The sequence below is a fragment of the Nerophis lumbriciformis genome, linkage group LG38, assembly GCF_033978685.3.
Source record: "Nerophis lumbriciformis linkage group LG38, RoL_Nlum_v2.1, whole genome shotgun sequence".
Lineage (NCBI taxonomy): Eukaryota > Metazoa > Chordata > Actinopteri > Syngnathiformes > Syngnathidae > Nerophis > Nerophis lumbriciformis.
Window position 1 is genome coordinate 24,159,983 of NC_084585.2, and position 27,685 is coordinate 24,187,667.

The 27,685-nt window shown below is 38.6% G+C and overlaps 1 protein-coding gene across 1 annotated transcript; it reads right to left on the minus strand.

Moving 5' to 3' along the window:
- Window positions 1-91: 91 nt before the first annotated feature.
- On the minus strand, window positions 92-27,247 carry cse1l (CSE1 chromosome segregation 1-like (yeast)). Its single transcript, XM_061932484.2, has 25 exons — window positions 27,105-27,247; window positions 19,960-20,049; window positions 19,710-19,852; window positions 19,503-19,604; window positions 19,288-19,433; window positions 13,619-13,709; window positions 11,843-11,950; window positions 11,675-11,767; window positions 11,173-11,340; window positions 10,960-11,089; window positions 9,927-9,992; window positions 6,672-6,874; window positions 6,518-6,602; window positions 6,018-6,079; window positions 5,802-5,938; window positions 5,600-5,703; window positions 5,428-5,525; window positions 5,202-5,352; window positions 4,916-5,124; window positions 2,925-3,022; window positions 2,747-2,832; window positions 2,575-2,656; window positions 1,902-2,048; window positions 642-873; window positions 92-575 (listed from the first exon to the last, which is right to left on the minus strand). Exons 2-25 carry the CDS (start codon window positions 20,042-20,044, stop codon window positions 486-488), a joined length of 2,916 nt encoding a protein of 971 aa, XP_061788468.1. The 5' UTR covers window positions 20,045-20,049; window positions 27,105-27,247; the 3' UTR covers window positions 92-485.
- Window positions 27,248-27,685: the final 438 nt, after the last annotated feature.

Sequence of the window (27,685 nt, forward strand, 5' to 3'; positions counted from 1 at the left end):
ATATATCTGGAGAATTCACATTGGTGAGTGGGTTGGACTGACCAAGAAAAGGACCGAATTATGGACTGAAGTGATGTGGATGCCATAAGCAATCTATACAAGTGCATCTTTTTATTTTCATTCACATGAAAGACAGCGCTGAAACAGACTAGACATGAACAAAGCTCCAGAAAACATGCAAAAGAAAATTCAACCCATCAAAAAATATATATATAGTTGAAAATTAGATGTTCAGTGAAGTTTTTTTCCGGTTGAAAAAGTGATCAATATCAGAACTACTCAAACAATTAGGGATTTTTTTCTCCAGCTTTTGCCTCAAAAATCAAAACATGGTTTATGTTGTAGTAGCTTTTTGGTCTTTGTAGTCTTTAAAATGTTTAAAAACTACTCACCACCATCAGAGAAAAGCCACATTTGTAAATGATTACCTCTGTGGAGATTCTATGGTTCAACTTGTAGTCCACAGTGTAAAAATCCTTTTGAACTCACACCAGTTGCACATTGGCTCCTTGTAAATAAGTCTGCAGGAACTGGAGGGCCTCAGCGTTTAGACTGGTGCTCAGCATTGATGGAACCTGCTCCAAAAAAAAAAAAAGATCATACAATGCTTTTCTTGACACATGCTGAAAAATACCACATACCCTTCCAGGACAGGCTGTAGAAAGCTTGTGGAGGGACTGGGCAAGGAGGATTTTGGGATTGCCAACAGCATCCCCGACAGGGTCGTGCTCCTTCTTTCCAGCAAAGGCCAGTTGTGAGAAAGCGGTCTGATAGCCGGGCGTGTCTTCAATGTCAATGAAATGCTCGTCATCCGGGACGCTGTCATCTTCTGGCAGCTCAAATAGACCAATGAGGGCCTGGAGCAGTGGGGTCCTGAAGCAACAGATCCTAAATAATTTACTTTGTTGTTTTTAAGCACAGATTATAAAACTAATTGGAGCGAGATTGGGACGTTCTTATGACTTAAACCCTAAATCACAAGTGTCTCAAAGGGCTGCACAAGCCACAACGACATCCTCGGTTCAGAGCCCACTAAAGTCAAAATGTTTGAACACCCCTGCTTTAGACTAATCCAAGATAATACTGCCATGCTTAAATTTTGAATAGCTATTTTCGAGAATCTTTTATTTCTCCATTTTATTTAGAAATGTATGCATTTTTGGTTTTCCTTTTTTTAGTATTCAATTTAATAAGTATTGTATTTGTAGCTCTTCTCAGTTGCTTTGCAATAATTTGCCCTTAGTACTGTGAAGATGAGATTGGGGTTGAAGTCTATTTTCTTTGATTAGATAAATTAACATTGTGATTTTTGCAAATATATTTAAAAAATATGTTTTTTAGGCCAACACAAGTTGTGCGTCAGCAGCCAAGAGGATCTTTTGTAACCTGTTAGTTGTTTTGAAAAGGTTTTATTATAATTTATATACCAAATAATATATTACGAGAATCATGTTGAATTGAGATTTAAGTCTGAATCGAATAGTCACCCCAAGAATCAGAATCAAATCAATCGTGAGGTGCTCATAGATTACCGCCTCTAATTTTGAAGTTTCCTTTGTTTTGAACAGGAAGTCCCTGTGAGCATGTTTTGATGCTGTGTAACTGAACAGTAGTTATGTCGAGTTGTTTTACGGTGCTTAGCAATAACAATGAAGTTAACGATACCAGAACTCATGTTGACATAAACAGACCCATTATTAATAGAAACAAAACCTCTGGCTCTCAAATCTTATGTCGAAAGAAGTGGTCGATCCTGCATGATGGTTGAATTCTGCGGGCACTTTTTAGTGACAAGAACACGGTGGATAGGGACTTGAGTAAGCGACCTAACCAGGTTTTACTCTTGTAGTTTTTTGTTAAAATGTGCTCTGACAAACTTAAAAGTGGGGCTGATTGCTTACCAGAGCTTAGTGTACTCTGTGTCCATCATGGCTGGACATTCAGTGAGGATCTTTGTGATGCCTATAGCACAGATCTTTTTCTCAATTGTTCCAGACACCTTTTGAACCTCCGGAATAATGATTTTCTCCAAGACCATACCAAACATCCTGCAAAAGCAAACAAGATATATTAGCTGGAGGTCATGTTTACGTGTATCTAGTGAACGCAGGTTCCTAATCCCACTTCTGACACTCAGCTATTATATTTATCTGACGAGCCCTTGTGGGCGGTGTGGCTCGGTTGGTAGAGAGTCCGTGCCAGGAACTTGAGGGTTCCAGGTTCGATTCCCGCTTTCCGCCATCCTAGTCATTGCCGTTGTGTCCGTGGCTCTATATATACATATATATATATACACATATATACCTATATATACCTATATACAGTATCCACTTCACACAATCAGAATCATTTGATGGCTGCAGTCATAGATAAATAATAACTGAAGTGCCTCTGAGCCACTTATGAATATAAATACAATCCACCTTACAAAGCCTCCTGAGGACATCATGGTTGACAATTTGTCCCCTGTTTGGAGAAGATTGCTTTTTCCATGATATAAGTGAATAACATAAGCTGTCATGTTCTAACCATGGCCTAAATTCACTGTAAAAAGTGGTGTCATTAGTGACTTACTTAGGCTGGATGCTGTCAAAAATCTCCTGGAGCGCAATAGCTCCGTACTTGACACAATACAGGTTGACAAATACCAAAAAACCTGTACATAGCACAAAAGGAAAACATTTATAATCCATTATGCAAGGTGACAACACACTGAAACTATTATTGCGATTAAGACTTCACTCACTCTTGATGAACTTAGTGGTTTTAGAGCTTTGAAGCCTCTGGAAGAGCAAAATGAAGATCTGCTTTCTGTACTGAATGAGGGATTCTCTGGTAAAAACATAAGAGAAAGAGCGTCATAACTTAGGTCAGTCACTGTCACCTTGCTACATTCATAGATACTGAGAAGAGAAGTGACTTACGGGGGAATGTGCTCGATGATGCTGTTGAGCAGGTAAAATCCTTGGTGGTCGTTAGCCTTGGAGGCTATAAGCTTTTGGAAAACACCCAGCAATCCAGGCTGAGAAGGAAAGACGCATTCAATGTAATCGGTGAGAGTAAATTTATGAATATACGCGGACTTGTCACAACATTATCTGAACTCAAGGACTTAGGAGACTGAATGTACTAATTATCAAAACTAACAATTGTTCAGATGTTTTTAAAGTATTGAAGGCTGTAACTTTATTGCAATATACCATACATGTCAACATTTGCATTTTACAATATTGAAACTTTACCAGGAAAATTAGTAAAAATAAAGATTTTCATTTTCAAATCGTCGGTATGCCAATAAAATGAAAAATACATGTGTTACTGGATTTGAACCCTCATTAACTCAAAACATGCAGCTCCTCTTGTTATCGACTTTAATATAAGTGAACTCTAGTAGCTCGTTTATTCACAGTACTTCACTTTTCCACATTTTGTTTTGTTACAGCCTTACTCCAAAATGGAATAAATACATTTTTGTCCTCAAAATTATACATAAAATACCCTAAAATGACAATGTGAAAAGTTGTACTTTAAAAATAGTAAACTAAAAAAATCACATGTACACAAGTATTCACGGCATTTACTCAATTTGTTGATGCACTTTAGGCAGCAATTACAGCCCAAAGTATTTTGAATATGATGCCAAAAGCTTGGCACACCTATCTTTGGGCAGTTTTGCTCATTCCTCTTTGCAGCATCTCTCAAGCCCCATCAGGTTAAATGAGAAGCACTGGTTTTCACCCAGGATGCCTATGTAACATTGCTCCATTCATCTCTCCCCCCATCTTGACTAGTCTCCCAGTTCTTGCCGCTGAAAAACATTTCCACAGCATAATGCTGCCACCACCATGCTTCACTTTAGGGATGGTCTTGGCCTGGTGATGAACGGTGCCTGGTTTACCTCCAAACATGATACCTGGCATTCACAGCAAAGAGTTCAATCGTTGTCTCATCAGACCAGAGAATTTTGTTTCTCATGGTCTGTGAGTCTTTCAGGTGCATTTTAGCAAACCTTTTAGTAAGAAACAGCTTCTGTCTGGCCACTCTAACATACAGGCCTGATTGGTGGTTTGCTGCAGAGATGGTTGTCATTCTGGAAGGTTCTCCTCTCTCCACAGAGGAATGCTGTAGCTCGGACAGAGTGACCATCGGGTTCTTGGTCACCTCCCTGACTAGACTATGATGAATGCAACAATGTACAGAGATATCCTGGATGAAAACCAACACTTCCCATTCAATCTGATGGAGCTTGAGAGATGCTGCAAAGAGTTATGGGCAAAGCGGAACGGGCGAAATGGCCCACAGATATGTGTGCCAAGCTTGTGGTGTCATATTCATAAAGACTTGAGGCTGTAATTGCTGCCAAAGGTATAGAAGTATTGAGCAAAGGCTTTTTTCTAATCAAATTAATCGTTCCAGTCCTAACAAGGTGAACTAAAGTTAATACATGCTTAAAAATTGTCACTGGAATTACAACAGGCAAGAAGTGTTGATTATGTCGACACAGCATTGAAAGAACATCTACCACCACTAGCCGCATTAGAGAGGGACAGACGCAAAATAGGGGGTTGTTGCACTACCCTAAAGACCAGACTAAAGGCTACACTGTGGTTTCCAATCTGTTCTATCGATCATCTTTTGATGATGATAGAGATCCCCCCCCCCTTATTGCAAATGTTATTCAGAAATCAGAGAATATCAACATCAAGCTAGCGGGACAGTTTGGAGGAAGAAAGGGGGAGCAGCAGCATAATCCAGGATTTATTAAACGATTTATTAAACTTCTCTAAGGCATCCCAATTACTTGCGTTTGTTCACAATTAACAGGTAGTCTCAGAATATATCCCAAGTTAAAAACAGGCATCTACATACACACAGAAACAGACTTGAACAGCATGCAAAAAATGCCATAACGTACTATTTTATCAGCAGCAGATGTGGCGATAGTGGCTCCTCCCTTCTCCAGGTATGCCTGAAGCAAGCGCACCAGAGGGGGGATGTTCCCTGTGCGTTCCCACAGCACAGGCTGCAGCAGGTGTGGGAATAAAGCCATGTAGGAAGAGGGAATGGAGTTGGAGTGGATCTCCAGAAGAAGAGACATCACCTGGAACGCGTATGGGAGAAACTCTGCAAAACAGAACAAGCGTGAAGATAAACAGGTGGGGCTTCAATTTGAAAACATGTCACTGGTGGAAGAAACTGACCCTGGACATCATTCTGGAGGATCTCTGTGAAAACCGGGAAGAGGGCTTCCTCGAAGCTGCCGACGGTGGTGGGGTTAGATTTGCAGGTGATGCGGACAGACAGGCACAAGGACTCAAACAGGTAGTGGTTAAAGTGGGGCTTGCTCGGGTTCTAAACATAACACACAAGATGACTTTAGTGTATTCCACATTCCTTTAGAGAAAACAGCAGGTAAATGTGTGTTACCTTGCTAACTAAAAGGAGCTTCTGAGTGAGCTGATCAATTAGTGTGGGAATGTAGGGAACAATGGCTTCCTGGAGCAGCGAACAGCTACGCATGATGGCTTCAAAAAATTAAAAGGCAAAGGCAATGTTAATTAACTGGTTTATGTATTTTAGAGGGGAAAATCTAGCAAACCTTTCATAATGTATTCATTTTCTGATGAACCAGGATGTGCCATTGCCTTGAACAGATTGTCAAGCAGTGAGTCAGTAAAAGGTGCCATCTCTACAGGGGTGATGCTGGGGAAACAAGCAGTTATAATAACACATGATCACATGTTAGCCATACATTAAAGATGACATTAGTTGAGCTGCATAAGACTTGATATTTTTCTCACAGTGTTGTGTTGTTTGGGCCTCTCATGGTAAACAGCCTCTCCAAGGCATAAGCAGCATATGTGTGCTCCACAGCACTCTCTGCCTGCAGGTGAGTTATCAGTAAAGGGACAGCCTGTAGCAGTTGCTCCTTAGGAAGCTGAAGAGGAGGCAAGTTTTCATTGAGATATTCATCCAACTTTTTGTCAGCTATGAAGAAAGCAAGCGTTAAAGCATACCTGGCTTCTAAAGATCATCACATACTTGATGGCGTCTGCTTTCAACACTGGGAATTCATTAACTGCAATGACAATCCAAAATGTCTATTCTTGATATACAGTACACGTTTAAGACTGTTCGCATTTGGTAATTTTTTGAAAATGGTCAAAGTAATATACAATTTGCAGTAATACATCATTACTATACTATAATAGATTAAGGATAAATACTAAACTTTTAGGCCTTAAACAAAACAAAGAAAATACTTTTTCAGCATATTCTCACCAAACAATGATTTATTGTCTATTTATTACTACTGATAAAAGACACTGAGTCTAAATGTATTCTGTTTTTTCGCATTTTTCATTCCTAATTTAGCGCTTATGTTTTATTGAGAACAATAGAAAGCTGTAGTTTGACTATTTTGTATACAGCCGCATTAACAATAAATGTGCACATCACACAGTATGTTCCAATAGTTTCCGTATTTGCAGACAGTTCATTATGGTGTTTAACTTACCGTTAGAGGATTTTAGGTCTGGAAGGATGTGGTTCACAAAGAACTCAGTCAAATTCACCAGCTCGTTGGCTTGAGTTATTCCATGCTAATAAAAACAGAGCAAGTTACAAATGCATAAATTCAATAATTCCCATCCAAAAAACACCACAAATACCTTCTGTGTCTGTGCTTTAGATGCCAGCGAGGTGACTAAATAAATGGCGGCATCTTTGTGCTTCCAGTTCACTCCAGGGTTCTTTGCGTACTCCGCCAGCATGGAGTTGACATATCCGGAGAAGATTGCTGTAACTGGACCTTCAAAGAACTTACAAAGACCTCGTACCAAGTCACACGCCGCCCTGCGACGAGTGTCGATATCTGAGGAAAGATGAGAGGAGGGTTAGAATTGGCACAATGCTCTATCGTATTTTAAAATCAAACTACTTGGATGCAGATGTATCAGGGCTGTCAAACGATTAAAATATTTAAACTCGATTAAACTCAGTTTGTTTATAGTTAACTCAAAATTAATCATGATCAATCGCAGGTAAATATGATTTTTTGGCATTTATAAGTGTACCTCAGACAGATCATTTTCAAGTTTTAATAACATGACTGGACAATTGGGGAGGGGGTCCAGACTTAGTTGTGTTGAGGATTTGATGTTGGTGTGCTGTGCCTTTTTTCCTCCACACATAGCGTTGTGTGTTCCTTCCAAACGACTCAATTTTGGTTTCATCTGTCCACAGAATATATTGCCAGTACTGCTGTGGAACATCCAGGTGCTCTTTTGCAAATTTCAAGCGTGCAGCAAAGTTTTTTAGACAGCGGTGGTTTCGTTTGTGGTGTCCTCCCAGGAACTAAATTCTTGTTCAATATTTTACATATTGCAGATTCGTCAACAATAATGTCAGCATGTTCCAGAGATTTCTGTAAGTCTTTAGCTGACACACTTTCACCTCATTGAGCATTCTGCACTGTGCTCTCACAGTCATCTTTACAGGTCGACCACGCCTAGGGAGAGTAGCAACAGTGCTGAACTTTCTCCATTTGTAGACAGTCTGTCTTACCATGGACACATGGACATCAAGGCTTTCAGAGATACTTTTGTAACCCTTTCCAGCTTTATGCAAGTTAACAATTCTTGATCGTAGATCTTCTGTGAGCTCTTTAGTGTGAGGCATGGTTCACATTATGCTTTGTGAGAACAGCACACTTATCACAGGTGTGTGTTTTTTATAGGGCAGGCAGCTTTAACCAACACATATGATCTCGTCACATTGATTAGACTCCATGTTGTCTGACCCTGGCTAGAAATCAGCTCTTGGAGAAGTCATTAGCCTAGGGGTTGACATACTTTTTCCACCCTGCATTGTGAATGTTTACATGACGTGTTCAGTAAAAAGATGAAAAGCTGTAATTTGTTGTGCAGTATTAGTTCAAGCAGACTGTGTTTGTCTATTGTTGTGGCTTTGATGAAGCTCAAAACACATGTTATGACCAATTTCTGCAGAAATCCAAGTAATCCCAAAGGGTTCACATACTTTTTCTTGCAACTGTATATCAGTTCATACTGTGTAACGACGCTAATGTTAATGTTTTATGTTCGTGTGGTTTGGATTTGATGTCAGTTTTACCCATGTTTACAAACACACCATCCAAGCCTAAAAGGTGATTGTCGGAGAAAAAGAAAGTGTTATGTGTCGGGGGAAACGCGGACTCACTTGTACAGGAGGTAAAACTTGTTGGAATTATGTTGTTTGTTATTGTAAGATTGGTAATAAATGTTAAAAATTGTGTCAGACTTAGTGTAATTTCTTCTGGAGGCTACACTATATTACATTAATTTGTTTTCAATTAAAAACAACAACCTTATTTTCAAGCCATAAGAACGGTATGGAATCAGACTGTTGGTCTTGAACTGGGTAAGAAGCTATTTAACAAACAGGAAGCAATATAATATAATATCGCTAAAATTCGTCCCATTTTATCCACCAGTGACACCTAGATCATTATACATGTGTTTTTTTACGTCTCATCTTGATTACTGGAGCGTATTATTTTCGGGTCTCCCCATGTCCAGCATTAAATTATTGCAGTTGTTACAAAATGAGTCTGCAAGACTTTTGGCTAAAACAAGAAAGTTTGATCCAATTATGCCTATGCTGGCTTAGTTTCTCTGGTTCCCGGGGCACATAAGATGCGACTTAAAGGTTGTATTACTTACGTACAAAATACTGAACAGTTTAGCACCTTCTTGCTGATTCTATAGTACCCTACATTCCATCTACGTTTCAAGAACGCCGACTTGTTAGTGATTCCCAGAGCCCAAATAGTCTGCAGGCTCTAGAACGTTTTCTATTCAAGCTGGGGAATGCCTTACCAGCAAGTTAGATGCTACCTCAGTAGAAACATTCAAGTCCCGCCTTAAAACTAATTTATATACTCTAGCCTTTTAATAGCCCCATTTTTGAACCAGTTGATCTGCCGCTTTTCTGCTCTGTCCCCCTTCTGCTGCCTGGAGAGGATACCGGGTGGCAATGGTTAATCTCTGGAGAGGTACCATTCTGGAGGAGATGCTAGCTGATGCTAATTGAGACCCGAGAAGGACCACACTTCTATGCACATCTGTAGACATCTCTGCGTAGCTGACTGGCTGAGGTGGGAAGAAGATACACTCCCCCCATGACTATTTGCTGGTTTCCCGATAGACTGGACTCCCACTTTTTCTATAAATTTAACAACTAATTTATTTAACAATTCAACAACTGTACCCACTTGACATCCATTGTAGGGTCCCGACATCTGCAATCCCTTCTCAAGGTTTCATCTGTTTCTCCACCTGGGTTTTTTTTTTTTCCCTTGCCCGGATGTGCGTTTATAACAGGGGATGTGGCAGTGGGTTTGTGAAGCCCTTCAAGGCGCCCGTGATTAAGGGCTATACAAAGGAAATTTGATTGATTGAGAAAAAGAAGGAACTTATTGACTTCAATGTCGGACTTCAACTGGTTAAAATGGCAGACTCTCGCAAAACTAACGGTATTCCTCTACCATATATAGAATTATCCGCTGACATACCGCAGGCAAAAAGCTCATTTGGAACAAGTTTCGAAAAAAGCAAGATTGTTTTATAAATTGTGTCCACCACGCCTCCATGATTCTATTTCACATTTTCAGGACTTATGGGGATCCCAAATACACCAAAACAGGTGCCAACAAATAAGAAAAGTTAGTTTTGCATAATACGGCCAAACAATGAAGTGTCTCACAATAATGATAAATATAATAACAGTAAGAAGTGTAATGCATTTATGGCCACGTGTGAGCAACCATGTGACAAAAATTGTGCCAGAGAATGGCAACGTTGTTCATATTTCCCCCAGAATCATAAAGCCCAATTTGACCACATATTGCAAAAATGAATGCCTACCGGAGCCTTCAAGGTCCCGCCGAATGTATTCTTCAGAGTTGTCCTCAAAGGCCTCCTCATCAGCACCTAATAGGGTAAAAATACAAAAGCTGGTCAAAGTTACAAAAGAGTACATTTGCATTTAAGCATCAGTCACTTCAAAAGAAGGCCACAAATACAGGCAACATTTAATAATAATAATTAAATAAAAAACTTAAAATACCGTATTTTTCGGACTATAAGTCGCAGTTTTTTTTCATAGTTTGGCCAGGGGTGCGACATACTCAGGAGCGACTTATGTGTGAAATTATTAACACATTACCGTAAAATATCAAATGATATTATTTAGCTCATTCACGTAAGAGATTAGACGTATAAGATTTCATGGGATTTAGCAATTAGGAGTGACAGATTGTTTGGTAAACGTATAGTATGTTCTATATGTTATAGTTATTTGAATGACTCTTACCATAATATGTTACGTTAACATACCAGGCACGTTCTCAGTTGGTTATTTATACGTCATATACCGTAACGTAGTGAAGTGAATTGTGAATTATATTTATATAGCGCTTTTCTCTAGTGACTCAAAGCGCTTTACATAGTGAAACCCAATATCTAAGTTACATTTAAACCAGTGTGGGTGGCAGTGGGAGCAGGTGGGTAAAGTGTCTTGCCCAAGGACACAACGGCAGTGACTCGGATGGCAGACGCTGGGATCGAACCTGGAACCCTCAAGTTGCTGGCACGGCCACTCTCCCAACCGAGCTATACCGCCCTGTACTGAATACGTACACTTATTCAGCCTGTTGTTCACTATTCTTTATTTATTTTAAATTGCCTTTCAAATGTCTATTCTTGGTGTTGGGTTTTATCAAATACATTTCCCCAAAAAATGCGACTTATATGCCGGTGCGACTTATATATGTTTTTTTCCTTCTTTATTATGCATTTTCGGCTAGTGCGACTTATACTCCGGAGCGACTTATACTCAGAAAAATACGGTATATATTTTTGAAATTTTTCATGAAGAAAAAAAAAAGGAATCGCTTACTTCTAAACTCCATATTGGGCACAATGACCTTCTCACAAATGCTAGTTAATGTATTTTGATCCTCAAATAGATTTTTGTAGTGTGGCCTTTCGCAGACCGATGCCAAAAACTGGATGGCATTGCTCACCAGCTGCAGCAAAACAAAGCAAAATGTCAGGTAAAAGGGGAAATTTCAAATTCCAACCAGGATCTTCCCTTCAGTAGTAGGCCTACCAAGTCGTATTTAACTTCCTGGCCGGTAGAAACTAAGAGGTTCCAAATGGCGGTGACAAAACGAGGAAGATACGGCTGGAACTCTTCGTCATACTTCTGAGCATAGAGAGCAGCGTTGTCACAGATCTGCGACTTGAGGAGCTCCAGAAGTCCTGCTTCTTCCTCATCCTAAGAGTTGACACAAACGTGAAGAGAAGTAAATTATACTTGTATAGCGCTTTTTCTATAGAGACTGAAAGCGCTTTACAGAGTGAAATCCATTATCTACATCTTTAAGCTACATTTTAAACCAGGGTGTGTGGCAGTGGGAGCAGGTGGGTTAAGTGTCTTTTCCAAGGACACAATGGCAGTGACCAAGATGGCGGAAGCGAGGATCAAACCCGAAACCCTCAAGTTTCTGGTACGGCCGCTCTACCAAACGAGCCACGCCGCCCCAAACAACACTTTTTCATCTTCATGCATGGGAAAGCCAGTGTTGGCGTCAAAAGTATAAAACACTTACATCCGTTTGTAAAAGTTTATTATCCAAAGTGAGAAGCGCGTGAAAATTGGTCATCCAGGTCTCCATGTTATCTTCAAAAAACTCAGGAAGGTCCTAAAAAATAATGCAGAAAAAACAATGAAGCCCATTATTTATGATAACAAAGCTTGTGTAATTATTTCAACATACCTGAAAGTTAAGACTGTAGAAAAGTTTGGAGATGAGTGTGAGCGAAGAGAAGAGGACCTTCAAGGCATTGACGTCAGTGCCATGAGTCTGACACAACTCAATGGTGGCCTGCAAGCAAACAAGGAAGGTGACTACAGCACAACTTGCTTAAATCGGGACCATTTCTGTAAACAACTTGTTAAGTTTTGGCCCACCATAAATGGCATATTAAGTTGACACCGACATGAAATATGAGAACCAACCGGATAATTTCTATGAAAAATGGGTTTGTTTACTTAAAAAATGATTTGTCAATTCTGCCATACACGCAAGGTTGTAACTTCCTGTTTAGTGCAAAGTAAGCTTTGTGTAAAAGCATGGCACTATTAACCTGGATTCTACCTAACAAACTACACACAATTTTATTTGATTTGAATATTCTCATTCATCCAGGTCATTGTATTCTCAGGGCATTGAATCGACAGCAACTCGACTGTTGTTTGGGCATCTCCCCTCTTGTAGAGGATAACTACTCTGGATCCTGCACCAGGCCCCAAGTCTGTGAGCATGACTTGATGAAGCGTGCTCGGATATTAGGCATATCAAAACATAAGAATAACAATAAAAATATGCATAAATGGACGAAAACCATGTCAACAAATAACTTAAGTTGTCCCTTGCCACATTGCGCTTCAAATAATGCAGCTTCACCACATTAGGGATTGAGGTGGATTTGTTTTTAATAAATACTACAATTTTGGTCTTAGATTAAACATTTTCAAACATAAAATGGCTAAATAAACAACATCAATACTACTGTACAAAAGCCTATTGTGTGCAGTTACCTAGTTCTGTAATGTTTCTGTGCCTTTAATTTGGTAATTCAATCTGTGACGTAATTTCCCCCTTCGAGCACGTCTTTGTCAGAATAGCCCGTTTGCAATCAATGGTGGCAGCCAGCTTTGTGTGCCTTGACGATTAAATTGCTACCCTCCTTCCAGCAATAAAGATGATTAAATGATTCTCTGGCTTGAATCTGTCCATCGTATCCCAGCTCTAAAGGAACCATTATCCCTTCTTTACAACTACAGTAGTATTAGTCACTAAAGGAGACCAAACCAATCAGAGCACGCTGTTCAGTACTGTGGCCACTGATCGGCTCAGCCTCAAGCAGCAATATTACTGTGTATTGGATTAAAAGAGTATGGACAATTAAGGGGTGTTATTTCATGTCTTAGAGGACTCTCATTATGTTGAAAAACGGATTTAGAAGGTCATAAACAGGTTTTTTATGCTCTAGCTATGAACATATTTGATTTATAACTAATGTTGCCTTCTTCGTGGTCATTTACGGAACAAATTAACAGCGATAAGCAAGGCATGACTCTAATCTTAAAATCCTTCATTATCCTCCATTCTCGCCCCAAGTCCAAAGTTAATATGCAAAGCAAGGGCTAGTTTCGGTTACTTTGACAATAGCTTGTGTCTACGTCAGTCAGACGGTCGACAAACGGGCTATACATACCACTTGCACCATAAATGTGCACAATTTGCTAAAAAGGAAACAAATGAGTATGGTTTGCCAGGAATGAAACAATAAGGTAGACGCCCAGTCGGCCACCTTTCCAATTACCTGGAATTCCTGAAGAAGCAAAAATCCGTACAACTCCTGCCTTTATGAATGTCTAAGACATTTTTACGATCTTGAAATAACGCACACATTTTAAAGTCGGGAGTTGTGTTCGCCTTTTGGATATTCCAAGAAATGGGGAAGATTATGATTTCATCATGACAAACCTTGAACAACTCTGTCAGAGGTAAAGCAAATGTTTCCAGAACGAGTTTGATCTCCAACCAAAGCTCATTTGACTTAAATTCATGTCGATACCTGCAGTGGTCGAAGACAAAAAAGACAAGTTGAGTGTAGCATGAAAACAAAAGAAAATAAAAAATTCCACATATACAAACAATGTGTTAAACAAGTTATTTTACATTGTTGTACACAAACCAGTACATAACAGTACATTTATGGAATTGCGGAATTGGCCAATAAAAACAAATCTATTGTTAAATATGGAATATCAAGGAAATTGTAAACATGGTCATCTTGACGAGAAAGAATATTTTAATGGGCAAATCAAGTGTACGGGACTGCTCATTCGTCTACGAAATACTAAACAGCCCACTCCCAAATAAATCAACGTCCAAAAGCCACGTGAAACACGGGCTATGTCTGCAAATAAACTCAGTGCTGTACGCTTAGCTTCTTCACTAGTAGCACTCGTGCTACTAAATGAAAGAAATTAGTAGCACAGAAACATTTTTGTAGCAATATGAAATGTCTTCCATCCATCCATTTTCTACCGCTTGTCCCTTTTGGGGTCGCGGGGGGTGCTGGAGACTATCCCAGTTGCATTCGGGCAGAAGGTGGGGTACACCCAATATCACAATTTCATTATTAACACTCAAACAATGGTACATATGCCCTCATTCATATAGACATAATGCCATAATAAGGCCTACTGTAACGCTAAATTAAACAGAGAACATCCCTAAACTGTGCTAGCACTGTCGCTAGTGTAGAGCTGGACGATATGGATCTAAACTCATATCCCAATATAGTTTGGCCCATAAACTAACCCATAATTGGAAATATTCGTTGACGTAACAAAATATATCCACCATGCCTTGATTTAAATTTTTGGGGACTAATGAGGATGCCAAATACACAAAAACAGGTACCAACAAGTAAGAAAAGTAGGTTTTGCATAATAGGATCCCAACTTGAGAGGTGTTTTCAAATAAGGAAAAGGAAAAAGCCTTAAAAATAATATAAGAAAAGTCAAATATAATCTCCAATTAGGGCTGAGCGATATATCGAATATACTCGATATATATCACGGGTGTCTGTGCGATGTAGAAAATGACTATACCATGAGTATTCGAGTATACGTTCTCACGCAGATACTTTTAGCTGCGGGCATTACAGTACAGGCTTTCCTCTCTCTTTCTTGTCTCTCCTTCTCACAGAGACATAAAACAAGCGCACCTTGCATACTGTCGCACCTGCAACGTCATACGCCCTTGCGGAGCAGAGAGGTAGTGGCATAGGTAAAGTTAGCAGTGGCAGGTGGTGCAATCGGAGCCGTGCAAGTGGTAATACGAGAAAGAGAAGGTGCGAATCTGGTAACAAATGAAGGAAGAAGAATTAATTCCCAAGAAAAACAGCACGGGGTCCATCGTCTGGCGGTAATTTTGGCTTTAAGCGGAAAGATGTTGAACAGACAACCGTAATATGTAAAGTATGCAGCAAAAGCGTTGCTACAAAAAGTAGCAGCATTGTTAATTTGTAGCATCATTTGAAAAGTCACCCGCTTGAGAATGAAGAGTGCTTGAAACACCGCATGTAAATATCTCGGCCGGTGCCACACCCAACAAAATGCCCAAGCAACCAGCACTGACCTAATTGAGCCTTGCGTCTTCCATTTCCACATAAACACCGTATGAAAAAATAGTCAACAACAGAAGGAGATAACGTCCGCAGTAACCTACCACATAGTGAAGGACATACACTATTTGATTTCCTATTAGGCAGCTAATTTTTTTTTGACAGTTATTGAAATATCTTGTGTGACATCATGCACAAAAGTGCACTTTATTTGTTTTTAACTGTTTTGATATGGCACCTTAGCGACATCATGCACAAAAGTGCACTAATAGCTTGTTTTAAAATGTCTCTGACAATCTTGCACTTTCTGTTTTGAAATTACATGAATGTCTGTGCCACTGCTTAATAACTGTTCAATAAATACCGTTTTGGTAAATTGACTTAGTTGTGATTTCCCTCTCTGCATGAAAGTTTAAAATTAGCATATATTAATGCAGTATGAACAAGAATGTTTTAATGTAGACACATAGAATCATCATACTGGTGTGACTATATGCATCAAGTGTTAATTCAAGGCTAGGGCAAAATATCGAGATATATCTCATGTATCGTGACATGGCCTAAAAATATCAAGATATTAATAAAAGGCCATACCGCCCATCCTTATCTCCAATCTTCTTTAAAACACATTTAGCTATACTCAATTCTTCAGATGACAAAAACACAAAAGAACAAAATGTGAAATAATGTTATCTGGTTTAAGAGGACATGTTTGAAGGTCAGTAGCAACATGGAAATAATTGACCTTTAACAATGGTGTTTTAATAGGTAAACATTATTATAGGACATACACACAAAAATGTTAACCAGGAACACCAACTTGCCAACTGCTTCATGATGCTGTGTGGCAGGCTGTTCTGAAAATTACCTTTAAAAAGTCATTAATTATAGTTACTCGTTACTTTAACAAAAATGTAATTGAATTACTAACGGGATTACTCTTTAATAAATGTAATTAATTACGAGGGAAATTAATTATTTAAAAAATAAACATCTAATATCTGGCATAATGCAGTTTAGGTAAGTTTCAGTGTGTGCATGTGCCTTTTAAAAAAGCAGTGCCTGTTGCCTAGTGACGTCAGTAATCTGAGTTTGAGCGTTTTTTGTTAGCTTAGCAGGCTCGCAGCTGCAGTTTGTCAGCTCTGACAGCAGCACTTTAGAATCTTTCACTGGTTTGTGTTACCTCTGCTTGATAAATAGATTAAATGTGCTTCCATGGCTGTATGTTCTTGTCAACAAACGGGGTAATATTTGAATGGCAAGTTTGTCACTTCTATCATTGATATGTTATTCAATATTCTCTCCGACCGTACAGCACTGAAACTACAAAGCTAATGCTAGCCAGGACAACCCACACACCTGCAAGACATCTAATCTGCTTGTGTTGTTTTGGACGAGACCCCCGATGCAAGACAGGACTTATTTTCTCAAAACTATTACCAATTAATTCTATATACTGTTAAAATACTGGTTACTTTCGGTTGTAACTTGGTTCTATTTACACTTTCTTTAAAATGTATTAAACACTTATTATACTGTTTGGATATTTAACATTAGTTTTGGGCGATACTACAAATTTGGGTATCAATCCAAAATCAAGTACCGTAGTAACAGGGGCAGTATTGGCCATGTCGATGTCAATACAGATACTTAACATGTTCAAGATCATTGAATTATTCAATTTTTGATCACAATTACATCAAACAAAAACACAGAATGGCAAAGTAACAATATCAATTCATTTTTTAATAATGTCCTACTATTGGCACTGATTGGAATCTTTGGTTTTCAATTAAAGAGGAACTGCACTTTTTTAATTTTGTCTGTCGTACACAAACATTATCCATCCACCGTCATTGCCATGACGGTGGATGGATTTTTAAAAAATGGATTCTAAATATTAAATATACATTTGACCAAAAGTCCGCTTACAATGGAGGGAGCCGTTCAATTCTGCCTATGGAGCCCCTAAAAAACATCCAACACCTCCATTAGGGTTTTATACACATGATACAAGTACCGGTATATATGTAATGTAGTAAAGAGCACATTTATAATAACATTTAATATTTACGTACATTGACCATTTTATGCATAGGCGGCGCATTAATTTTAAAAACGTATCACGCTTGCTTTTTTTTTTCCTTCAAAACTGATTATTACTCACAGAAGACTTTGAGAGCCAACAAAAATAATAAAACATCACTTACCAATGTCTGTTATTAGGATGCCGACTACTAAGATGTTTATATGTTCCCATTTAAATAAAAAATGTCTCATAATCCTCACAAAAGAACGGGGTGCAAGGAAGTGAGGAACAGCAGACCACTTGATGACGTAAACGTAGGGACACACGGAAGTGATTACGTCGCCGCTATAAATAGTTTGTCTGTGTTAGCGTTTATAACAAAAATATGAACAATACTTGGTTAATATTCAAGTCATGTAATGTAAACGGAGTATTGTTAGTGCTTTTTGAATATTTTTTTATCGGATTTTATGGGAGGAATAGTGGAACTCCCATTGGCTACACTGTAAGCGGACTTTTATTTACGTTTATTTAATTTTCAGATAAAAAATAAATACATCCGTCGTCATATCTTTCATAATGATTGTGAATAGGCAAAATTTCAAAAAAAAGTGCAGTTTCTCTTTAAAGTCCTCCTGTGTCCATGGACTTATTTCCAGAGTGTGTAAACAATAACGACAAAATACATTATGATATTAAAAAAAAAAAATCAATCTAGCCACTGTAGTATCAACAATGATTTACTTGGTATTGTTAGTGTCGATATTTGTATCGATCTGTCCACATTTGTTTGCATTCAAGAGCTCTGGCTTGCGGTTAGCATATTTTCCGACGGTGTGTAGTATAGCATGTTAAGCTAGTCCTCGTTCTCCGGAGATGATAATTGTAAGAAACGTAGTTTATTTGCCGATTTCATAAAGCCCTATGACTGTTTCCCCAGAAGTGAACCGCAGCTCCTCAGTACCATGCTTGTAAGCAAGACTATTATCTTGCTCCTCACTTGTGTTGCCAGGTGTTTTGGTGTACTGTAAATGTTAACTTCTAAACTAACTAGGGCTGGACAATTACCGGTAATTGAATTTTGATTTTGGCTTCTCATGATCATAAAAATATTATTATAAAAGAAACTGTTAATGGGCCGTGCAACGTGTATGCAAATTCATGAGCCTTTAACAGATCAACGCAGCTCACACTCCAGTCCTAAGGTGGCAGAGTCGAATAATGTCTGAGTTTGCCGTGATCACTTCGTTAAAGGTTTGTTTGATATACTTTTAACGTTTACCAGTCATTTCCCATTTAAGAATTATCTTGATATTATTTGTATTTTTAAACACCTTTGCTACGAGTGTTTTAAAAAGCACCAACTCGGCGTGTCTAAATAAATTAAAGCAAATGTGAGCAAAACCTTAAGAGTTAAGCTATTACCAAAGACAACAATCATAAATGAAGCTTTCAGCACATACACAATGTTGACATCTATAGTTATATTTTGATAAAGACGGGGAAAAGCACGCTGCTCGTAAAGGGCACGTGCAACAGCAACAAACATGGCAGTTTAGACGTGAAGTTAAATCATGAAACGCAATGAAAAAACAATGCTAATTTAACCGGAAGACATCATTGATACCAGTTTCCTTGACCCAGTTACACACAAATAAATTGTAGACCTCCATGCTTTTCCAAGTTTTCATCTGTTTTGTCTTGTAGAATATGGCATCTGGATTACAATTATTCGATATGTCTGGGAACGCAACTGTACAAATCTTCTTTTTTTTTTTTTTTTTTTTTTTTTTTAAGTATAGGGATCTGTTCCATTGTATAGTTAAATTTTTTGCTCATATCTGCATATTGCAGGAAGATTTAAGCCTATTTTGTACTCAGTTTGCACACTGCTTGCTGTACAACAGCCATCTTAGCTTGGTCGACCACCACTGGTTTTCACTTTCGGGAAGAAGTCACCTGTCGGAATACAAGTTATAGGAGCTGTACCTCTTGAAGAGAGAATGTGCTGTACGTAGCACTCCATTGATAATATGAAAGTCTCCGCTCCTAAACCGCGTCACCATCTCTGTTAGAAGGTCAGGCCACTTCTGAGGGAAGTCTTCCCTTCCGATAATGCTGATGGCATCGCTCAACTGAAAGGGAGAAGGAAGCAGCAGATTTTCAAAATAAGTGATGAACAGATGAAACTCAAGATAGTTTACCTGTTTTTGAATTTGCTCCGGACTGCTTAGCATCAGATTAACGATGTTTGCTTTGACTGTTGTTCTGTCTTGATCAGAAATTTTGTTAGGCTCATCTTCAACCTTTAGGAAAATAATTTACAACACAGTTCAAGCTAAAGTGCAGATTTGGCCCTTAAATTACTTGACCTTTCAAAAAGCAGATTGAAAAGAAAAAAAAAGACTCACAATGCGCCAGTTTCTTTTTATGTAGTTTTTGAACGTGACTGCAGCACACACACGGATTACATTGTCTTGGGACTTTTCTAGCAATGTGAGAAGCAGTAAGGGGTAGTTTTGGTTCCCTTCCACTGACTCAAGGAACTTCTCAGCTATAAATAGAGCACAACACAAAGCAGGCGTCATAAGCCACCACTGAAATGTTCACAGAGGAGGATAATTCATGCAATATAGTATCAGATATGCTAGGTTTTGTTACCTGGACGTCTGACAGTTGGGTCTGGGTCCAGCGTTTTCCTGAGGAACTCTGTGAGGGTTTGTAGGTTACCATCATTCAGCTCCATGTTTGCTACGAAGAGTGAGAAGGCCACAAGGGAGTTAGCACCAAAAGAGCGAACGCATTAGGTGTAGGGATGCAAAGATAAACGGTAATAATGATAACCACAGTAAAACTCCTATAGGTTAGTATTACTGTTTTAAAATAAAAATTAGGGAAACAACATGAATGATAACTGCATTTTGATAAACTCACACACGGACCGGCGTAATTTTGCTAGCTTAAATGCTTACATGAAAACAAGAAACATTAACATCTTTTCCCGTTAGGAAACGACATACCCCTATCTAAACTTATGAAAACACATTACTGTCTGAGCAACTAAGATATTAAATTGTGCATATTGAACCTACAAGCTGTGATCTGTAACAACTGAGTGGTCGTTCTAAACAAGAGCTGCAAAATTTTGAGGAAAAAACATAATTGTGACTTTGCTCTCCAAAATTGCGATTCAATTTGGAATGTTTATATTTTATACATTAAAATGCATAAAACTGCAGAAGTAACAATTGAAGGAAGACATGTTACTTTTTAGACCGGGGTATCAAACGTACGGCCGAAGGGTCGTATCAGGCCCGCAAACAGGTTTAATCCGGCCTGTGGCCCGCAAATTGAGTTAGCTAGTAGAAAAATTAGCTGCAATTTTTTAATGAAAGAAACTGCTGTTCTAAATGTGTTCACTGGATGTCGCAATAGCAATTCAGGTGTAACTCACTTCACACAGTTTAAGATGACGTGTCAGCTGACTTTAAGCACCATCTGGGTTGGCTGCCACTACTCCACTCAGCACAGGTGCAAGCAATCAGCTGCACCTGTTGTGGCTGTCGGCAGACTAATGCTGTAGCGACACACAATACTTTCTTTAATTGTAAATTATCCACTCAGCAGATAAAATAACAAAGCGGTAAGATGTAAAGTCAACTTTACTATCATCTTTGTAGTTAAGCGTTTCATGCAATGCTCACAATTGGTTAACGGCATAATGTGCACACTGAACTCTATTGTAAGAATGTGTGTTTCTACATTTGTTTGTTCCATTTTATTTTATGCTGAAATCTAGCATGTTCACATTAAGTTTGTAGTCATGTTACCTTTATTTCGGCTATTATGGTGTCATTTTCTGACAATTGTCCATCCATCCATTTTCTACCGCTTGTCCCTTTTTGATTATATTATAATTGTAATATTTAAATGATGATAAATGAATGTGTTGTGGTAGTTGTGTATTTTACCAATGTGGCAGTTTGAGGAAACACCCGATTCCTTTTCCAAACACGTCTTTAACGGTGAACTGCCAACAAGAGAATGCTGAACAGGAAGAGCTTAAAGTTTAATGGCTTTGTAAAAACACTGAGAAAAATCTAAGTTAATTGTGTTTTTGAAACTGCACCAATTTTTCCTCAGAATTTTCAACTAACTTAAAGTGTTTTGCCAAGAGGATTAGTTGTAATATGTACATTTTTATAATGTGCTTGTTCTATTTTTGGTCAAAGTAAAACAAACAAAAACGATTTTGAAGTTGTCTTTATTTTTTAATTATGCCATGATTTTATCAGTCCGGCCAGGGTGGAAATAGATTTTCCTCAATGCGGCCCCTCAGCTAAAATGATTCTGACACCCCTGTTTTAGACTGTCAATCAACATCAAGGTGCCACACATTAAAACAATATGCAATCATTTGTTATAAGGGTTGTTTGATATACTTTTAATGTTTATTATTTCCTATTATTATCTTGATATTAGTTGTATTTCTTAAACATGTTTGCTACGAGTGTTTCGAAAAGCACCACCTCGGCGTGTCTAAATAAAAGAAAATCTAAAAGAGTTTAACTTTTATGAAAGGCAACAATCATAAATGAAGTTTTCAGCACATACACAATGTTGACATCTATAGCTATATTTTGATAAAGACGGGGAAAAACATGCAACTCGTAAACGGCGCATGCAACATCAACAGACATGGCCGTGGCCGCTTAGTTAAATCATGAAATGCAACCTTACCCGAGCAAAAACAATGCATGTTTATCCGAGAGTCTTGATACCAGTTTCCTTGAACCAGTCACACACACAGAAGTTGTAGACTTCCTTGCTTTTCCAAGTTCCTAGCTGTTTTGTCGTGTAAAATGGCGCCTAGAGCACAATCGTTCGATATGAGTGGGAACGCTTACTGTTACATCCCTACTAGCTAGCTAGCAGATTAGGATTATTCAAGGCCGGGTGTCAAACACTTTTTCATTGAGGGCCACATCATAGTTTTTGCTGCCCTCAGAGGGGGGTTGTAACAGTAACTATATTATGAATATCGCCTCTGATATTATTTCACAACTGCCCGTGTATTTGATTATAATTATTTCACATACAAATCCATTGATTTAAATCTTAGTCAGGGCAATAAGTACATATTTAGGTTTTTTTTTTGCATTTAACAAAATAATTTTGGAATACAAGTTCATACAGTTGCATGTTAAGATCACATTAAAGTTAAAAGACATGCGATTGCATACAGAACATGCAATTTTTCTGTCAAAATTGAAAGAACGAAAACATTTCATAAGAAAGACTGCTTTATTGGCTGACATTATTTCTAGGCTTTCTAGTGTGGCGGGCCAGATGCAGCCACCGACCCTTGAGTCTGACACCTGTGATTTAAAGGGGCACTGCACTTGTTTTCTAAATGTTGCCTATCATTCACAATACCTAGGTAAGACAAACACACATTAACTTTTTTTTTGCATTCTAATTGGTAATAATCGGTCAGCTCTTGTAGGTGGCAAGCAATACAGCTAACTGAGTAATCCATTTTGCCTCTAAATTACTTATTGTGAACTGAATATTAACCAAGGATTAGCAATATTGTTATCATAAGCGCTTACGGAGACAATCTATTTCAAGCCGCGCCATGTTACAGAGAGCTAACGAGCTTGTGCAGCTGCAGTGTTAACATACTGAGCTGTTGCATCTCGATCGCTTCTGAGTTGATGAAAGTTAATTCTAGATGATGAATCATGCATCTGACCTGGATAATAAAAGGTTGTACTCATAAACCGAGAAGTTGGTCATCTGTGATGTTTAAGTGATACCTGTAGACGCTTGACTGCTGCATAGGACAAAGACTTTTTTTTTTTACTTTTGTGTGGAATTTTGATACATTTTTCAAATAAACAGGATTATATGACCATCCCATCAGTCAGCATCCTAGTGAAAGCAGACATTGAACAGTAAGTGATTATTTAATTACCAGCTTTTCCGGACGATAAGGCGCACTTAAATCAAAACTCGATAGTGTGCCAAATGACCATACTTGCCAACTTTGAGACATCCAAATTCGGGAGATTTGGGGGGCGCGGTTAAGGGGGAGGAGTATATTTATAGCTACAATTCACTTAAATTCAAGTATTTCTTATATATATATATATATATATATATATATATATATATATATATATACACCGGTATATATATATATATATATATATATATATATATACTTGACTTTCAGCTATATATAAAATATGTATGTTATTATATATATATACATACATATAAATAAAATAAATACTTCAATTTCAGTGTTCATTTATTTACACATATACACACATAACACTCCTCTCTACTCATTGTTGTATTTGAAAGTGCAATGCTTTGCAGCCAGTAGCACAGCCTTTGAAGGAGCATAGGTATGTGCAGTGTAATATTCTGGGTTGGAGTCAATAACCAGGCGAGTTGATGAAGTTACGTCTCTTTACTTCATACTTCAGAACCAACTCCCACACTTGCCGTCAGGGTGCAATACAACGTAAACCGTTGGCCAACCAAAAAGTAACCACAGAACATTATAGTGTTATGTGGTTACTTTTTAAACCATTGGCCAACCAAAAAGTAACCACAGAACACTATATTTCGGCTGGAAATCGGGAGAAATTCGGGAGAATGGTTGTCCCGGGAGATTTTCGGGAGAGGCACTGAAATTCGGGAGTCTCCCGGAAAATTCGGGAGGGTTGGCAAGTATGCATATGGTCTTAACAAGAAAAGCTGTCACTTTGTATAATCATAATCAATTTTAATGATCATATTGATTTTGAACACCCCATGTACGAGTGAATGAAGGGCATTCTTAGTCAACAGCCATACATGTCACACTAAAGGTGGCCGTAGAAACAACGCCAACACTGTCATAAATATGTGCTATATTGTGAAACCACACTAAAAAACAATGACAAACACATTTCGGGAGAATATTTTCACCGCAACAGAACATAAACACTACAGAGCAAATACCCAGAATTCCCTGCAGTACTAACTCTTCGGGACGCTACACTATTTTATTTGGTGCATGGTGTAATGATAAGTGTGACCAGTAGATGGGAGTCAAACATAAGAGATAAGTCTGAAGTTAACAACACCGACATTTTAAATGTTCCATTGAAAATACAGAACATTACACACAGCGCTCAATAATCGATTAAAATGTTTTAGTAGTAAATGATTTAGTGCCATTTCTAAAATAAATTAGTGTAAAGTTCTTATGTCTGTCAGTAAACGCACCATGAAATCTCTAAAACATACCTTCGTAGAGAGTTTACATTATCCACCCAAGGAACTTTAGTTATTAGAGTTCTGGTCGGACGGTTTTTCACGGGACACATTTCCGGTGTAGTTTTTTCCGGATGAGGAGATACTGCTTCTTTACTGATTTAAGTAAAGTCTGAATGTCATTAAAACAGTTAGCTCCATCTTTTGACACTTCTTCCAACGAGTTAGAATGCATAACAAAAAAAACATGTGTTCTTGTCTTTTGTCTTCTGTTGTGAATGATGAGCAAAATTCCTAAAACGTGCAGTTCCCCTTTAGGCCATTTCCACACGAACGCAGATACTTAATAAATGCATACTTATCTCTGCGTTTAGGTCTCTTGTCCACGCTTTTGTCTTTAAAAACGCAGACATTTACAAACGCTGGCCAAAGCGTCGTTCCAAAACTCTCCGCTGAGCGTATGCGTGTATACGGCACAAACGTAGACTTATGATGACGTCACGGTTGTGCGCTGTCATTTCCAAGCTCAACAACACTGCCTTGCTGGCTTTAAACACAGTACAAGAGGACTTATTGTATGTTTGAACATAAACATGCTGCTCTTTTCACTCAACATTAATAAAAGACACATCAAAATGAGCTTTGCGACACTCCTGCCGGCGCTAATGAGTCAGCTGTTTTGGATACGATCGCTGTCGAACCTCCAACTGATGGAACAACTTTGACAAGAAAGACTTTTTGCTCTGTGTCATAAGAAAGGTGCAACATTATCTTATGTTTTTAGTCCTTGTTTAACGACAAATCATGAAGTCAACTTACGTGTGTTGCTTCCATTCTTGTAGATGGAGCCGGGCGGGACCGTGTACGCGCGTAAAATTTGACCAAGCAACAAAAAAAACAATGTAGGGTCCTCCTTGTAGTGTGTGCTGATGTTGAAGACAATATACACTTCATTACACATGTACTATATCACTATAGCCATGATTACATGCTTTATAATTCCACAAGAGTTTTGCAGCGGCACACGCATGTCTGTGTGCTTTACATGTGCACTTAAACATGCAAAATGGTCTCCTTGGCTCGTTAATGTGTGCCGATTTTAGAAATAATGTACACTTCACTGCACATGTAATACATCACCATGTTGTTGAACACGTTATAATTCTATGAGTGTTGGGTTTCAGCAGCATTCACTCTTTAATAATGTTCCCAGGGCTCTGTGTACGTGCAGGCTGGTTTTAAAGATAAAGTATGTGTCATTTTACGTTAAAATACCAAAATAAACATAACAGGAGGTGTAATGCCACCAAGTCAGCTATTGCTGATTTTTTTCAGGCTTCTGATTGGACAAAATGTGCATGACAGCAAGTGTATGCGTTTGTGTGTAGACAGAGACAGTTTTGAAACTACACTTGTGTAGATGGAGATCGTTTTAACCCCAAATATGTGTTTTTTAAACTCTCCGTGTTCGTGTGGACATGGCCCAAAGGTTATGGATTTGTTAGCCTGTTTAAGTTTATATTTTCAGTAAATTGAAGACTGTTGCTGTTTGGAGTTTTTGCACGATTCTGATACTCTAGATAGATAGATAGATAGATAGTACTTTATTGATTCCTTCAGGAGAGTTCCCTCAGGAAAATTAAAATTCCAGCAGCAGTGAACAGAATTGAGATCGAATTTAAAAAGTAAAAAGTAAATAATGGAGGTTTAAATGGAAATAAAATAGAAAAGTATTACAACAAGAATACAAATAAAAAGCAACAATAAGAATAGAAATATAACAGTAAAAACAAGACTATAACAAGAGAAACTAGGCAGTAGTGACCATGTTATTGAAAAAGTATTGGGGGGGCGAGGGGGTGGAATTTTCATTGTATCCCATTGGGTTGAGGTTTTTTCTTGCCCTGATGTGGGATCTGAGCCGAGGATGCCGTTGTGGCTTGTGCAGCCCTTTGAGACACTCGTGATTTAGGGCTATATAAATAAAACTTTGATTGATTCAATTTAAAATTGAGCAACGATTTACGTGGAGATTTTAGCTTCGCCATGAGCACATAGCTAAATCTCTTCAATGTCGCCAATTCGGTTTGATATAATACACCAACTGAAGTAAACGTTGCACTCCCTTAATGAGTCCTGCCACTTAACTACTAATCACCCATTCCTTGATGTTAGCTTGCTAGCAGCTAAGTTAGCATCACATGCTACACTGTTGGAGCCTCTCAGCTGGCCCCACCGACTCCAGATTACTTTGACGTCTACGTTCGCCAAGCTTAACCAGTGACTAGTCTTCTCTGCGAGGCGACCAGAATGTTAAATTGTGCCGTGAGACGATCGCGACTAAACCCCTTAAGCGGCATGGAACGTCAGTGCCTGTAAATAGACCCTTTAGCTTGAAGTCGAGCTAGCTAGCGTTAGCACGAACTTACTTATGTCGAGATAAAGTTACATGTACAAAAAAACAGAAAAGCTAATTATTGAACTGGTTTATGTTTTAGACGTTCCGCTGACTACATGCGTGGGGAGAATCTTACCGTGCGTGTCAGACTTGAGATAGAGATGTACAAGGCACAAGCACGCTGGTGCTCCTCTCGCCGTGCCAGCTTTCAAACGTCCGGAGCAGAAAGGAACTGCGCGGTCACAACACTGCGCATGCGCACATGTCACACCATGAGGAAAAAGTTACGCCCCTGTCTAGTGCCCATTTGGTAAGTGCACTGCGATTGGCTGGCGACTTGTCCAGAGTGCACACCGCCTTCCGCCCGAATGCAGCTGATATAGGCTCCTTTCCCCCCAGAGAGGGACAAGCCGTAGAAAATGGCTGGATGGTAAGTGCTCTTACCTGTACTGACAGGGTCTCAGACTCACACACTTGGTATTCTGAGTGCGTAAGTGTGTTTGCACTGAGAAAATAATATAAGTAAATACCAGTGTTGGTACAGATATTTTTCACTTTGTTTTATTGTTGGATGGGTGGTTTTGGTTACATGTCATATTTTTTTCCTAAATCTAAGCAAGAGCTATTTCTCTACTGTCCTTTGTGGTGGACATGAGGACTATACTCACTCCTTCTGAAATAGTACAGATGGCTGAAGCAAAAATTACAGAAATGATG